A 14,168-nucleotide genomic window follows, 5' to 3' on the forward strand; every position below is an offset into this window, starting at 1 on the left:
GGCTGGGGGGCTCGCGGTAGTGTCTGGGTTGGGGGCTGGGCCTCAGGGTCGGGGAACCTCGGAGCTGGGGGCTCGGGGTCGACGGGCGTCGGGGCTGGGAGTGGTGGTTAACGTCCGGGGGACCCGCCTCCCACCTGCGCCTCCCACCACGCAGCGCAGGGCCGGCGGGGCCTGCGGGGCCTGCGCGGCAGGGTGCGTCCCGGCAGGGGTTGGGGGCGTTGATGGCTACCCTTCCTCACAGGGCCAGGCCCAGGGCACCGCCATCTCGGGGCGCTCTGCGGCGACTCACCGGGACAGCGCGCTCCCGACGCCCGCGCCCCCGTCACTACCCCCGCCGCCCCGCCGCGGACGTCGCACCTCCCAGCGCATTGGCCGGGGCCCGGACGTCCCGCCCACTCGCAGGGCCGAGGCTGTGCATTGGACGCAGCGCCGCCAATCGGAGCTGCTCTTGCTGCGGCGCGGAGGCCGGGTGGTGCCGGAAGCCGCCGGGTGGCGCCGGAAGCCGGGCTGACCGCCGGAAGCCGCCGCGTGGCGCCGGAAGCCGCCGAGGGCGCCGGAAGCGGAGGGCGGCGCGGCTGATCGCGGCGCGTGCGAGTTGTCTGCGACAGCGTCCGCGTGGCGCACGGCTCAGCATGGGCCTCCTGAGCGGGGCTGCTCGCATCGTGGTGCGGGGCGCCGACCGCATGAGCAGGTGGACCAGTAAGCGGGGCCCGCGCACCTTCTACAAGGGCCGCGGCGCCAAGGGAACCGGCGTCCACGGCCGCGACGGGAAGTTTGTGCAGATCAAGGAGATGGTCCCGGAGCTGGTGGTGCCCGAGCTGGCCGGCTTCAGGCTCAAGCCCTACGTGAACTACCGCGCGCAGGCGGGCGCGGACACGCCCCTGACGGCCGAACAGCTGTTCCGGGAGGCGGTAGCGCCTGCCGTCGAGAAGGACTTCCGGGACGGCACTTTGGACCCGGAGCGGCTGCGGAAGTACGGCTTCGAGCCCACCCAGGAAGGCAAGCTCTTCCAGCTGTACCCCAAGAACTTCCCGCGCTAGGGGCGGCGGAGTGCCGGCCGCCGGGCGTGCCTGCCAGCCTGCCGACTGCGCCCGTCCCTCCTCCCCGGCCGCCGGACGGGGCGGCTTTGGCGTGTGGTCCTCGTGAGATGGAAGGACCGAGGCGGAACCCTGGAGACCCCACTCCCGGGAAACCGGCAGCCGTCGTCTCCCGACCGCCCGGTTTTGGGGCAAGAACACACGGCTCGGCTTGCAGGAGGAGGAGAATGCACGGGCACGTCGTGCCCCGGGCCAGCAGCGCTGGTTAACTTATCGCGCAGACTCTTCGCCCCACGAAGCCAACGAGCATGTGCTTTACGGGTTCAAAAGCGGCTGCTTTGGGGGCAAACCTCCAGTAACCTAGTCTCTTTCTCCTTTGGGTTCGCCTGTTTCTGTGCCCAGTCCCTCTGGTCTTCTGTGTTCTGCTTAATATTTAATTGATTTTTATGTTAAATACCGTTAAACTCTAAAGGAGGGTTCAAATTCTATTGAAATAAATGCGCCATTAGCTGGGAATCGATCATTTTAGCACAGTAATTTCTTACGTGCTCTGACCTATATTTTCATCAGAAAATAAAGCAAAAAATAGAAATGTGTTTTCTGGGATGTCTGGGTGGCTCAGTCCATTACGTGTCTGCCTTCAGCTCAGTTCATAGTCTCGGGGTTTGGGGATGGAGTCCTGCTTAGGCTCCCTGCTCAGCAGGGGTGTCTGCTTCTCCCTCTGCCTGCCCCCTTTGTTCTTGCACACACACTCTCTCAAAGAAATAAAATCTTAAAGAACTGTGCGTGTTTTCTGCCTCTGAACCAACTACTTACGAGATTAGTACCTACTGAAGATTTGCCAGACTCCACACTGGCCTGCACTTCAACGTGTTTCTTCCAGAGAGACAAGAATGAAGTCTGTGGGAGTCAGATGAGTCACAAATTCACTTATGTGTTCAAGCTACTCCGTGTCCAGGCTTTGGAAGCCACTCAGGTACTAAAGCTACAAGGGGGAGGAGGGATCAATCCACCACACTAACCTATTTCAAGTTTATGACACGATAAGGCAACTCAATGTGTATACACTTCCCTTTGTTTATCAGCATAGGAGACTAATAAGCACATCTGGTGCCATGATGAGGTGATCTTTTTAAATGTGCATGTAAAACTATTGTTAAGTAGCTTTAAGGAAAAGCACACTTTCAGGGCACCTGGGGGCTCAGTCGGTGAAGGGTCTGCCTTCGGCTCAGGCCATGATCCCAGGCTCCTGGGATCGAGCCCCGCATCGGGCTCCCTGCTCGGCGGGAAGCCTGCTTCTCCCTCTCCCACTCCCCCTGCTTGTGTTCCTTCTCTCGCTGTTTCTCTCCCTCTGTTGAAACATAAATAAAATCTTAAAAAAAAACAAAAAAACTATTGTTGGGGCTCAGTCGGTGAAGCGTCTGCCTTCAGCTCAGGTCATGATCTTGGGGTCCTGGGATTGAGATCTGCGTGGGGCTCCCTGCTCAGTGGGGAGTCTGTTCCCTCTCCCTCTGACCCTCCCCGTTTGCGTTCTCTCTCTTCTCTCAAATAAATGAAATCTTAAAAAAAAAAAAAAAAACACACTCATTTAGCTCATTTAAATGAGTACGAAGAGCTGAATGTCCCTATGCACACAAACTGGGAAGTTTGAGCTGGGAACCAAGACCCTTCCACACCCACAACAGCAGACTCCTTGCTATCAGGCAGAGTCACCACTTGCCGCAGCAGATAAGGTTTATTTAGAAAGCCAAGAGCTTCTTTGTTCACCCTGTAGAGCCCGTAAGGTGCACTGAGCCCTATACGGTCACCTGTGGCGTACAGGAAGACTCAAGGAGATGGTCTGAGGGCAGTTCACTCAGAGTCACACTCTGGATTTTATCTGTGGAAATGGTCTTTATAACTTCAACCAAACTCTTCCCTAGCTCAGCTGCTCTCCCACTTCCAGAGGTGAAGAACGTGATCATAAAAGGAGCAAGTAGCTAGGAGGTCCACGTCCAAGCTCGCTGCTTCCAAAGAGAGGTCACAGTCACAGACCTTGGGCCCTGCAGCGTGGTACCAGCTGCAGCTCTTCGTCATGTCCTCTGTGAGTGGATGGAGAGGCGTCTTCAGTCTGCTGCTGCTCTGAAGTTTGGAATGACCCTCTTCCTCATCCTCTGCTAGACGATGAGAAGAGGCTGCCGGTGACTGACGTACAGCGTTCAGGCTGTAGAGCTGTGAGGCTTTGGCTCCTAAGTTGCTGTCGGGAAAGGCCCCTAAGCAGCACGGCTGGTGGGTCTGTGACAGATGGCCGAAGTAGAGCCAGGACCAGTCAGCTCCATACACCAATGAGCTGGGCAACGTATGGGACACACAGACTGTGCAGGCTTCCTGCTTCTCCTCTGGAATGAGAACATGCGACGTTACCCAGGGTTGATCTCATCACTTCCAACCAATGGCCCCTGCCCACTCTCAAAGGGAGACTCTGCTAAAAGCAGAGTCAGCAACCACTGTGTGTCACACAAAGGGACCCTTGAGATGTGGACGGATGAGAAGAAAACAGACCTTCACTTGCAGGGAGTGCACCGCGTGTGCGCCTGAGGGAGAAATCAGCTACAGAAGCACGTGGGCGAGGGTGCCTTTCCAAGCTGGAGGACTTGGCAAAAGTCTCTTAGTGAAGACTTCAAAGCAAAGGACAAAGGAGGTAGCCAGATGGGAGCAACAGGGATGCATGAGAAACAGAGAACAAGCATGTGTGAAGTATAGAGATAGAACAGGACACATCTGGGCAACCAGAAGTGCCCGTGGCTGAAATGCCATCAGGGAGTGGCGACACATGTCTGGAGGGTGACAATCGTGCAGAGTTCTGCATGCTCCATAAAGTCTGGGTTTGAGCTTGGAAAGGAGTCACTAAAGAGTTTAAGCAGTTTTCCTTATGGTGAGTTGCTATGGCAACTTTGAGGCTGGAGGGCAGGACTGGAAAGAGGTCTAGCTATAAAAAGTTTGAAAGCAACATTCAACCAGAGAAAGAAATGACAAGGTGTTGCCAAACCTGAGATAGTCTAGGGTCCAGGGCAAGGCCAAGGATGGCAAGAGCAGCTACAGGAAACTAGTGGCTGGTGACCTGGGGTGTGGACTTAGAAAACTGTCACCAGCTGGAAGGCTTGGTGGCCAAAAATCGAGGGAAGTACTCAAAAATCAGTAGGGACATGTGGCACACACAGGAGACGGCTTCAGGGGGGTTTTCATGAGAAAGCTCTAGGATGATGTGAACATTATAATGAGTAATGACAATAACACCTATGGCCCACTGAGTAACATAAAAGCCATGAATCTATATGGACAATTAATAAATACAGATATATGGGAGAAAAGAAAGCTCTTCCTTATAAAAGAATGCTAATTTTAAAACGTAGAAAAAATGGTAACAGGGGCGCCTGGGTGGCTCAGTTGTTAAGCATCTGCCTTCGGCTCAGGTCCTGATCCCAGGGATCATGGGGGATCGAGCCCCACATCGGGCTCCCTGCTCCGTGGGAAGCCTGCTTCTCCCTCTCCCACTCCCCCTCCTTGTGTTCCCCCTAACAAATAAATAAAATCTTTAAAAAAATTGTAAAAATATATATATACATATTTACATGTATATATATATATATATTTTTTTTTTTTAAATAAAAAAATAATGAACAACCAGACAGAAAACCAACAGAGCACGTGAACAGAATCTGCAGAGCACTCTGCCCGGGGCCATAGAGCAAACTCTTCTGAAGAGCACACGGAACGCTCTCTGGGACCGACCCCCACACACGAACTGACAATACAAGTCTCAATAACTTAAAAGGAATCCATGAAGGAATAAAATTAGAAATCAGTAACAAAGAAATTTAGGCCAGTCACAAAAATGTGGAATGAAACAACACACTCATAAATAACTAACGAGTCAAAGAAGAAATCACAAGGGAAATTAGAAAGTACTGGAGATGAATGAAAACATACCACACCCCAAAACTAATGGAATGCAGCAAAAGCAGTGCTCAGAGGGCAACTTCTTACTGTAAATACCCACATTAACACGCAAGATCTCACAAGGCTTCCAGCTGAGAACTGCATGTTCGCGTCACTACCAGAACGGATGCGCAACAGTTGGAGGAACTGAAAACACAAAACAGGAAGCCCGGAGCGCAGCCCCGCGCAGAGGAGACTGGGCTTCAGAGCCACACTGGCCAGGTGGTGTCTCTATTCACTTCTTTGTATGGACAAGGAGGGAGGGGGATCACAAACAGAACAGGGAGGGAAAGGGGGCATTGGCGGCTTGAGAAGAGAAAAGAAAATGTGAAAAAGTTCTGACAGTAAGGAATGGCTGGCAGGAGAAAGGCCACGGTTCGCCTGGCAACTCCAAGGACCCACTGTAACATCAACCTAAAGTGAGACCCCACAGGGTTACTCTTTCCCTCCAACCCCCTTGTGTGGCTCAGGCCCAAGTGGAACTGGGTCTGACCAGTGCTGGGAGCTGCCCAGAGTGAGCAAGGGAGCAAGAGGAAGAGAGCTGAAGCATGTTGGGAACATGAGAGCACGCAGACCACCACACTGCACAGGCAGGAAGACGTGGCAGGAGGTGGGCCAAGGACAGCTCTGGAATGCTTCTGGAGCAGAGTCCCAAGAGGGCAGAGAACATCTGAACGGCAGGAGGTATCAGAAGAACTGAGCTGGTCAGGTAAGACCCATGGCTAAGGAGCAGAGTGCTGCAGACTGAGGCTCGAGGCTGGCCCAGTTACGGGCCTTGGTGAGATGGCGGTGTGAGCCTGGGGATGTGCAGAGCAAGGGAGCAGGAAAACTGGGAACCCCCACCCCAGGCCTGGCTACCAAGGGGCCCCTACTCACCTATCGCCTTTTGGCAGTTGAAGATCTTAAAGCCACTGTGCATGCACGCTGCCAGGAGCAGGTGATGGTGGAAAGGGTGCCACTTGAGCCTCCACACTCCGCCCTGCGTGGGCATGTCTGCGAATGGCTGCTTCATGCTCCGAGTGTCCCACAGCAGAACATGCTCATCATAGCTGAAACCCACCGAGCACAGGGATCACGCAGGAAAACCAATGCCCACTTTTCCCCCATGGCCCCCAGGTGGCAGGGGACACTCCTGGAGAAACCCATACCACTCATCCCTCTATAGGACAAAGTCCCTTCCCCCAAGCCCAGATAGCCACACTCTGGTGTAAGAGTTGGTCCAATTCAACAACATTGCAACGGTCAACATGAGAAAAAGAAGTGAAAGATGGAAGACAGACCCCTGTGACCCAACCCTAAGGGACTCACCTTCCTGTGGCCAAGATGTGCTCCCGATGGGGACTACTCTGGATGCTGCACACACCCATGGAGTGTCTGTAGGCAAAAGTCAAGGCCTGAGCAAGCTCCCACGCAGGGGCACGTCTCCAGTGGAAAGTCCACGGAGGAGGGACAGGAGGGTTGGTGTTACATGCCGAGGGCTAGCCCTTGATAATCTACCTCTCGCTAGTGAACACAGATGTGCCCGGTGTCCTGGTGTCCCAGCCTTTCAGAAGGGCGTCGTCCCCACCTGCGTGGGAACAGAAAGATCCACTGACAACAGCAGGCAGCCACTCCTCAGGGAGGGAATTTCTGCCCGTGGGGCAATCCCTGTGGATGACTTTTCCTGGGTGATTTCAGGTTGCCACCAGGCAGAAGAGCCCTGTGCTAGAACTGTGTCTTCAGACTTGGAGAGGGCCCCCGTGGGGAAGACAGGGAAGGCTGGGGGGCTCAGGCTACAGGAATAAAAGGGAAGCCCAAGAAGTTAGGGAAAGAATTTCCAGGTCACAACATGGCTAACAGGGTTCCTCTTTAGACTCCAGCAATCAATCCTCCTGGCTGCCGCAAACCAAAGTTGCCATATCAAAGAACTCTGAACCAGAATTGCATGCAGAAGGCAGCAAACATGAGCACTTCTTAAGTTTCTGGAACCTTCAGCACACCCCCATGTGTTTTAAAGGGAAGTGCCCTTTGTAACCTTACAGTAAAGAGGACCCCTGCTTGTCTTGGGGAACTGAAAAAATAGGAAGAAGGGGGAAGCTGGCACCATAATGCACAGTCTTTGAAGAAAAGCAACAACAAGATACAGGGTGCTGGTGGCTATCTTGAAGGAAGGGGAGCAAGGCTGAAAAGCAGGACCCACAGGGAGGATGAAGAGGAGCAAAAGAAAAACACCTGGGTCTGACCACTCCACCCATCCATCCACTCAACTGTCTGTGCGTCCATATACCCACCTGCCCACCACCTACCCACCTTCCATTCAACTACCTGCCCATCCAACAGGTGTTACTGAGCACGCCGCAGGTCCCTGTGACAGACAGAAGGGCTACGGCATGAACGTGACCTACAAGTAAGCAGACCAGCAGAGCCAGCACGAGGCCTGCAGGGGCGCCCCCAACACGAGCTGCGGTCCTGTGGCACAGTTACAGAGAAACCTGGTAGTGGCTTCTTTACACGCTGCTCCCTCCCGTCTCACACCCACGTTCACCCACCTGCACACATACATCCAGAGTCCTACCACTTTTCCCTTGTGTGCACTACTCCCAACTTGGTCTGAGGCCTTCTTGCCCCCACCCGCATGGCAGGTCTCCAGGCCCTGCCCCGACCTCCTTGCAGTCTCTACTCAACACATTAGCGAAGCAGATCCCCTTCAATTCTATGATATAAGTCAGAAAATGTCATCCCTCTGCTCAACATCCTGCTATTGTTCCTATTTCATTCTGAGTAAAAGCCAAAGTCCTTCCTGTGGCCTGATCTCACCTGCTTCTGTTCTGCCACCCCTCCCACCATTCTGGTCCTGCTGCTCTCCTCGTGAAGCAGGCTCACTCCTGCCCTAGGCCTCTGTCTACAGTGACCATACTCTGTAACAGGACAGCCTGCACCTGCCCCCACCCCAGTCCCCCAACCCTGGTCTGCCTTTCTTCTTCCTAAAGCACTTATCACCTCTGAGCTACTGTGCCCTCTGTTCACTCATTATATGCTGTGCTCCATGACCGCTGCCCATCTCTCAATTTAAGCTCAGTGGAAGCAGGGACTTTTGTCTGTCTTGTTCACTCATGGATCTCAAGCCCCTAGAACAGTGCATGGCACATAGTAGATGCTCCATAAACATTCACTGAATAAACGAGTTGGTGCTCAATTATTAAATCATAGTCCCCACAATACCCTTGCTCTGAATTAGCTAAGCCTCAAGGTAGTATAATCCAAGAACGAGAAGACCTAAAAAAATTAAATCTTGGGCGCCTGGGTGGCTCAGTCGGTTAAGCGACTGCCTTCGGCTCAGGTCATGATCCTGGAGTCCCTGGATCGAGTCCCACATCGGGCTCCCTGCTCGGCAGGGAGTCTGCTTCGCCCTCTGTCCCTCCCCCCTCTTATGTGCTCTCTCCCTCTCATTCTCTCTCTCTCAAATAAATAAAATCTTTAAAAAAAAAAGTTAAATCTTGGAGTGCCTCACTGGCTCAGTCAGAAGAGCATGCAACTCTCAGGGTCGTGAGTTTGAGCCCCACCCTGGGTGTAGAGATCAATTAAAATAAATAAGAAAAATTTCCTTGAAAGAGAGAGAGAGAGAAAGAAAGAGAGAGACACACACACACACAAAGAAAGAGAGAGAGAGAGAGAGGTCTGCTTAAGCAACCAAAATGCAGTTGTTTCTGGAAGACAGAGACCGTAGCTGAAGTCAGGAGAGCAACAATGCAGAAAGAGAAGAGCACCAGAGAGAGGCCAGAGGACACGAACACTTTAAAGCAGAGGGAAGGAGCCAGCAAAGTAGAACGAAGAGCAATCAGAAAGAAGAGGAAAAGTCCAGGGTAACCCAAGGAAAAGACGGCGCCAGGACGGGGTCAGCATGGGAATGTTGCTGAGAGGGTGCTCTCTGGATCAGGCCACTGAGGAGCTGAGTGAGAGCGGTTCTGGCAGAAAGGGGGAGACCATGCGGCGCCCTACAGTCCAACAGAATGTCCCTGGCCTCACTGCTCACTGTGGAGCTTGGCACACTACCAGCGACTGGATGCAGAAGGAAACCAGGGTCAGATCTTTTCTCTGCCTCTCTGCAAATCCAGCAGCTCCCCTTCTGCCTTTTCTCAGGGGCCAATGCCCCCACCTCCCGCCTCCCATGTGCCATGAGTCCTCTCCACTTGGCCAAGAGAGGCTGACCACAGCCACCTGGCTCCTGCAACCTCTAGTTCTAGTAATTCCTCATTCTCACATCAGCACCCACAATACATACCACTCACAATATCAGGAAATCAACCCTATCTTCTCTTTGGGAAGGTAAACTGTATCCAAAACAGGAGGAGACAAGCCTAAAATCCTACATGACAAAGTCGATACTAGACACAGAAACAGCAGCGGGAAATGCGGGAATTCTGGATTTCTCACAGCAGGAGCGAGGGACCAGGAGCCAAGAGTGGCAGGAGACAGGGCTCCCGCGGCTCCAACACTGTGGTCAGCGCTACCCAAGACCCCGCAAAGCCTCAACAGGTAAGCAGTGAGTACCAACTACAGCTTCTGTCTCCACAAAGGGTCAAGATCCCGACACGCCCGGAGTCCTGGCCCTGACGTGCCACGCTTGCCCCCTCCCTCCCTCACGGGGCCGACACCCAGCGGAGAAGTACCAACCTGAATAAACGATTTCTGTCTGCCAGTAATTGAAGGCAGCAATCCAGGCCTCAAAGTGATGGGCATGCCACGTGGCCACCTCCTGCAGTGCCGGCCCCGCCTCATTCACCTCTAGCAGGTGGAGCTGCCCCTTGGAGTCGCTGCTAATGATTTTCAAGGGCTGGTCACTGGCCCTAGACACAGGGAACCAATGGAGAAACCCAGCTGAATTTATTCACTGACCCAAACTCATCACCCTCTTCTGGCTCCCAACTGGTGACACTCCAAGACACGTCAAGAGAGAGGTTCTCCATGGACCTGGTCCATGGACTTGCCCTTTAAGACGTTTGGGCATCTGGCAGAAACCAAAACTACCACTTCGCTTGTCAAAATAAACCCATGTCAGCTTCTCTTGATGAAAACACCATCCCTTTTATCTGAAAAGTCGGAATGTCTTCTTTCTAGATTAGGACTGGTAGTGATATTCCCAGGCCTGGGAAGACACAGTCAAGGCTGGTGCAGGGTTCCAATTCTCTCTTGCATGAAGAGACGAAAGACTTCTCAGAGGTAAGACTTGGGGTCCCTCACCAACGCCGGCCCCTACCTTTCAGCTTTCCCGGTGGACCAATCCAGAGACAGGGCCAGACACTGCTTCTCCAGGGCACAGCTGGAAACTGGCTGCAGTGTGTAAGCATTCTACTGGAGAGAAAAGAGCCCTATCAAAGGGAAACAGCCCAGAACCCTGGAAAGGCGATTCCTCTAGCTCAGGTGGCCATCATTCCCTCATCTACTACTAGATGAACAAAGTGTGTTAGTCCTTGATTCATCACAGATTGAGGACACTGGGGGCCTGCCCCTGCTCTCCAGGAGCTCACACACCTGCAGGAGGACTTTCCCACACATGTGACCTGAGTGGAAGTGGGTCTCTCTGCTTTTCAGAACCCCTCGCTGTCCATGCACTCCTAGACACAACCCCACCACCTACATGGGCTCCAGAAAGCACCACTGGCGCACACTCCCCACTTCTCGCCGCCTCAAGGGATGCTGGGACACTCTGTCTTCAGGGACAGCGACAACGGGATCTTTCCTCTAGTTTCCGTTTCAGAAGCCACAACTAGCCATTAAATGCCGTTTCTCTTTTCTAAGATACATTTAAGTTTTTTTATTACCTAGGCAAGCTGGACAGTGCTTAACACTCTCAAAAGGCTCCTAGCAGGCTGCCTCCTCAGGGTCTCTCTGCAGGCTATCTGCTCTTGCCAGAACCTGGTTCGTGGGCCCACAGTCTTCCCCAGATTATTCCCTCCCTCATTCCTCAGACAGGGCTGCAGCAAGGCCCTTTACACACAAGCCCTCAGCTGCCATGACTCAAACAGCAAGGGGACTTGCTCCAGTCCCACACACCTGCATTAGTGTGTGTCCCTCCCACCGAGTGAGGGCTTGGTCTTGTGGGCTGTTTACTTCCCTCGACTACAGGACTTCCCAGTTCTCCCGATCCTTCAACAATCAGATGCAGTCATTCTGCAAACACGTGGTACTGATCAATACCAAATGCTCTGAGAAAGCCACATGGGAAACATATGCCTTCCTAATTATGGGTGACAAATACCACTTTCACACAGGGAATTCGTTGCTATTCTTGGCCCCAGCATCATGAACCTAAGAATGCTGGTCCAGGCTTTTTGTACAGAAGAACTTTCAGATCCACTGACAGGTGAATGAATACCCTGTCACTTGGGGCGCCTGGGTGGCTCAGATGGTTAAGCGTCTGCCTTCAGCTCAGGTCATGATCCCAGGGTCCTGGGATCGAGCCCCACATCGGGCTCCTGGCTCAGCGAGGAGCCTGCTTCTTCCTCTCCCTCTGCCTCTCTCCCTGCTCATGCTTTCTCTCTCTCTCTCTCTGTATCTCTGTGTCTCAAATGAATAAATAAATAAAAAAAAAAAGATTGAAAGTATCTGAATCTTTAAAAAAAAAAAAATACCCTGTCACTTCAGCCCTTCCACTGGTGACACATAGGTGACCTCTTCTCAGAGTTAGATGCAGAACCCAATAATTTAAAATAGACTGCATGCTAGATTAGGATGTTTTATGATAAAGTTTGCCATTGAACAGAAATCATGTTACAAAAAGGTTTGTAGCAGCACCGCCTCATGCCCAAACCCTCTCCATTCAGATTCTTTCCGCCCCCCACTAGGACAACTCCTGGTCCTAGTCACTGACCTCAGATCCCACCAAGCAGAGTAGTTCTATGGACCCACCAGCATCTGCCACACCCAAGAGGGCACGGCCGGCCACCGGGATGTGGCACCTGAAGGAGAGAATTCATATGCCAGTCAGAACACAGGATACACCCAGAGCACAGGAAAGCATTATGCACCTCAGTAACTTATTATTTAAATTTCAGCTCCAAAACCAGGTTGTAGCCTACAATTCTGTTCCAAGATTCCCCAGCTTATCAATCGGAAAACGAGCATCACTTCCCAGACTCATACCAACCCTAGGACCTGTAAACTGACAAATGAAAGGAGCCCAAGTCTACTGTACCCTCAGGTACAGGTGGGCAGAACAATAAGGAAATGAAAAAGTTCAGACATTTCCCCATCTTATTGAATGCTGACAGGCATCAGGCTCCCTGATTAAATGAACGGATACTCTTGACAAATTCCAGACAAGAGGAATTGTTATCAACATTATACCATTTCATGTCCAGGATTGCAGAAGTATCTCTTCTTTGGATCTCAAGCAGGGGGCAAGCAGGGCTGTCCTCATAGAAACTATACAAGTAGAGACGACCTAAACGGACTTGAGGCTCATCAACGTCCAGTCCACTCTACAAAAAATGCAGATGTATTCTCTGATTACCCTAATAGATACCGAGGGACCCAAGGGATGGGAAAAGGAATCAAGGGAAAGAAAAGGCTTGCCAAGACTCCGGGACTCTGGTGGCTCAGTAGGTGAAGCCTCTGCCTTCAGCTCAGGTCATGACCTCCGGGTCCTGGGATTGAGCCCCGTGTCAGGCTCCCTGCTCAGCGGGGAGTCTGCTTCTCTCTCTGTCCTTCCCCCTGCTCGTTCTCTCTCAAATAAATAAAATCTTAAAAAACAAAACAAAACAAGACTCTGGAACTCTACCTGGAAGCAATATCCTTGATTTTCTGAACTGGAGAAATGTCTCTTCTCTTGTTATACTATTAGTGGGCAGGCAGATAAACTCTGCTGGGCTCAGCATAGTATGCTCCCTTTTTTTAAAGTTTTATTTAAATAATCTCTACACCCAATGTGGGGCTCAAACTCACAACCCTGAGATCAAGAGTTCCGTGCTCTACGGACTGAGCCAGCCAGATGCCCCTAGAATGCTCCCTCTAAGTGGGCTAATAGGGACCAGCTGTGGTAGGGTTGCCACAAGACCCAGTCGCCCTGAAAGGTCCTGACTTAGACCTGTTGCTGGCGTGCCAGTTCTCATTCTTTTAAGCGTCCTGGTTTGCGTCTGAATAGATGCCTTCGAGAGATTAGGTATAGCTCCTTCCAATTCCCATTTTTTCTTTATTCTAGGCTTCATTCATAAACTTGAGCCACACCTGCATATAAGGTACTCAAGATTCCCATTCCAATCGCCTGGCTGGCTCAGTCGGTGGAGAATGGGGCTCTTGCTCTTAAGGCTGTGAGTTCCAGCATGATGTTGGGTGTAGAGATTACTTACTGAATAAACTTTAAAAAAAGATGCCCATTCTAACCTACCTTCTGACCACAAGACCAATGTCACATCTTCATCTCCCGTGTGCGTCCACACAGGCTTTTCTCTTCCAGCCTTCCCCACTGCAGGCCAGACATGCCTCAACATTTGCGGTGGGCTCTGCCCGTCTGCAGTATTTTCCCGCCCTTCCTGAGACCTCGCCTGGAAGAGGAGCGGAGCTTCTGCTGCTCGAGACGCCATTTGGGGAGCGCAGACCTAGAGAGCCGCGGTCAAGACCGGCTAAGGCCAGAAGGGCACCGCACACCTCGCTCTCAGGGTCGGTGGGCTGGTCCTCCGGCTTCCGCAGCTGGTAGGTACCGCAGGCCAACAAGTGCCTGCAGCCTTCCAGCGGGCACCACTCCACCGAGTCCGCCGTGTACTCCGTGTCCACCGCCTGCAACAGCCGGACGCGACTTCCCGTCTCCCAGGAGTCAGACGAGGACGCAGCGGAGGCCCGGTGGCGAAGCGGGGGTGGCGAGGCCAGGTTGAGAGCGGGGGTTGCGGTCGAGGCTGAGGTCGGCGGTGAGGGCGGGGATCGGGGCCGGGGCTGAGGTCGGCGGTGAGGGCGGGGGTCGGGGCCGGGGCTGAGGTCTGCGGTGAGAGCGGGGGTCGCGGTCGGGGCTGAGGCCGGCGGTGAGGGCGGGGGTCGGGGCCGGGGCTGAGGTCGGCGGTGAGGGCGGGGGTCGGGGCCGGGGCTGAGGTCGGCGGTGAGGGCGGGGGTCGGGGCCGGGGCTGAGGTCGGCGGTGAGAGCGCCGGCCGGGGTCGGGGCTGAGGTCGGCGGTGAGGGCGGGG

The 14,168-nt window shown here is 53.3% G+C and overlaps 3 protein-coding genes across 8 annotated transcripts in view; 1 reads left to right on the forward strand and 2 right to left on the reverse strand.

Annotated features, from left to right (window-relative positions):
• PNPLA7 (patatin like phospholipase domain containing 7) overlaps positions 1 to 371 on the reverse strand; it is a 65,418-nt gene extending 65,047 nt beyond the window's left edge. For 5 of the 6 annotated variants that reach the window (XM_021691083.1, XM_021691080.1, XM_021691081.2 and 2 more), the window contains exon 1: positions 290 to 318. The gene's annotated coding sequence lies outside the window, so the exon portion shown is untranslated. Of the gene's footprint in view, positions 1 to 289 lie in introns of all 6 variants that reach the window. The other variant, XM_021691079.1, reaches the window with a different exon arrangement.
• Positions 372 to 540: 169 nt separating this feature from the next.
• MRPL41 (mitochondrial ribosomal protein L41) lies at positions 541 to 1,557 on the forward strand. The gene has a single exon (XM_021691036.1). The coding sequence runs from the start codon at positions 633 to 635 to the stop codon at positions 1,038 to 1,040; it is 408 nt and encodes a 135-aa protein (XP_021546711.1). The 5' UTR covers positions 541 to 632; the 3' UTR covers positions 1,041 to 1,557.
• Positions 1,558 to 2,741: 1,184 nt separating this feature from the next.
• The window catches only part of DPH7 (diphthamide biosynthesis 7), an 11,965-nt gene continuing 538 nt past the window's right edge, over positions 2,742 to 14,168 (reverse strand). Inside the window, exons 2-10 of the mRNA XM_044920451.1 lie at positions 13,641 to 14,144; positions 12,342 to 12,475; positions 11,866 to 11,953; positions 10,252 to 10,343; positions 9,669 to 9,841; positions 6,513 to 6,582; positions 6,324 to 6,389; positions 5,892 to 6,064; positions 2,742 to 3,415 (exon numbers count right to left, since the gene is read on the reverse strand). Of these exons, the coding sequence (XP_044776386.1) occupies positions 2,961 to 3,415; positions 5,892 to 6,064; positions 6,324 to 6,389; positions 6,513 to 6,582; positions 9,669 to 9,841; positions 10,252 to 10,343; positions 11,866 to 11,953; positions 12,342 to 12,475; positions 13,641 to 14,144 (1,755 nt within the window). The 3' untranslated portion in view covers positions 2,742 to 2,960. The remainder of the gene's footprint in view (positions 3,416 to 5,891; positions 6,065 to 6,323; positions 6,390 to 6,512; positions 6,583 to 9,668; positions 9,842 to 10,251; positions 10,344 to 11,865; positions 11,954 to 12,341; positions 12,476 to 13,640; positions 14,145 to 14,168) is intronic.

The sequence above is a fragment of the Neomonachus schauinslandi genome, chromosome 13, assembly GCF_002201575.2.
Source record: "Neomonachus schauinslandi chromosome 13, ASM220157v2, whole genome shotgun sequence".
NCBI lineage: Eukaryota > Metazoa > Chordata > Mammalia > Carnivora > Phocidae > Neomonachus > Neomonachus schauinslandi.

What these genes read in the sequence shown, in the direction of transcription:
- MRPL41 (XM_021691036.1), top strand. Translation starts at nt 633, where the DNA reads ATGGGCCTCCTGAGCGGGGCTGCTCGCATCGTGGTGCGGGGCGCCGAC.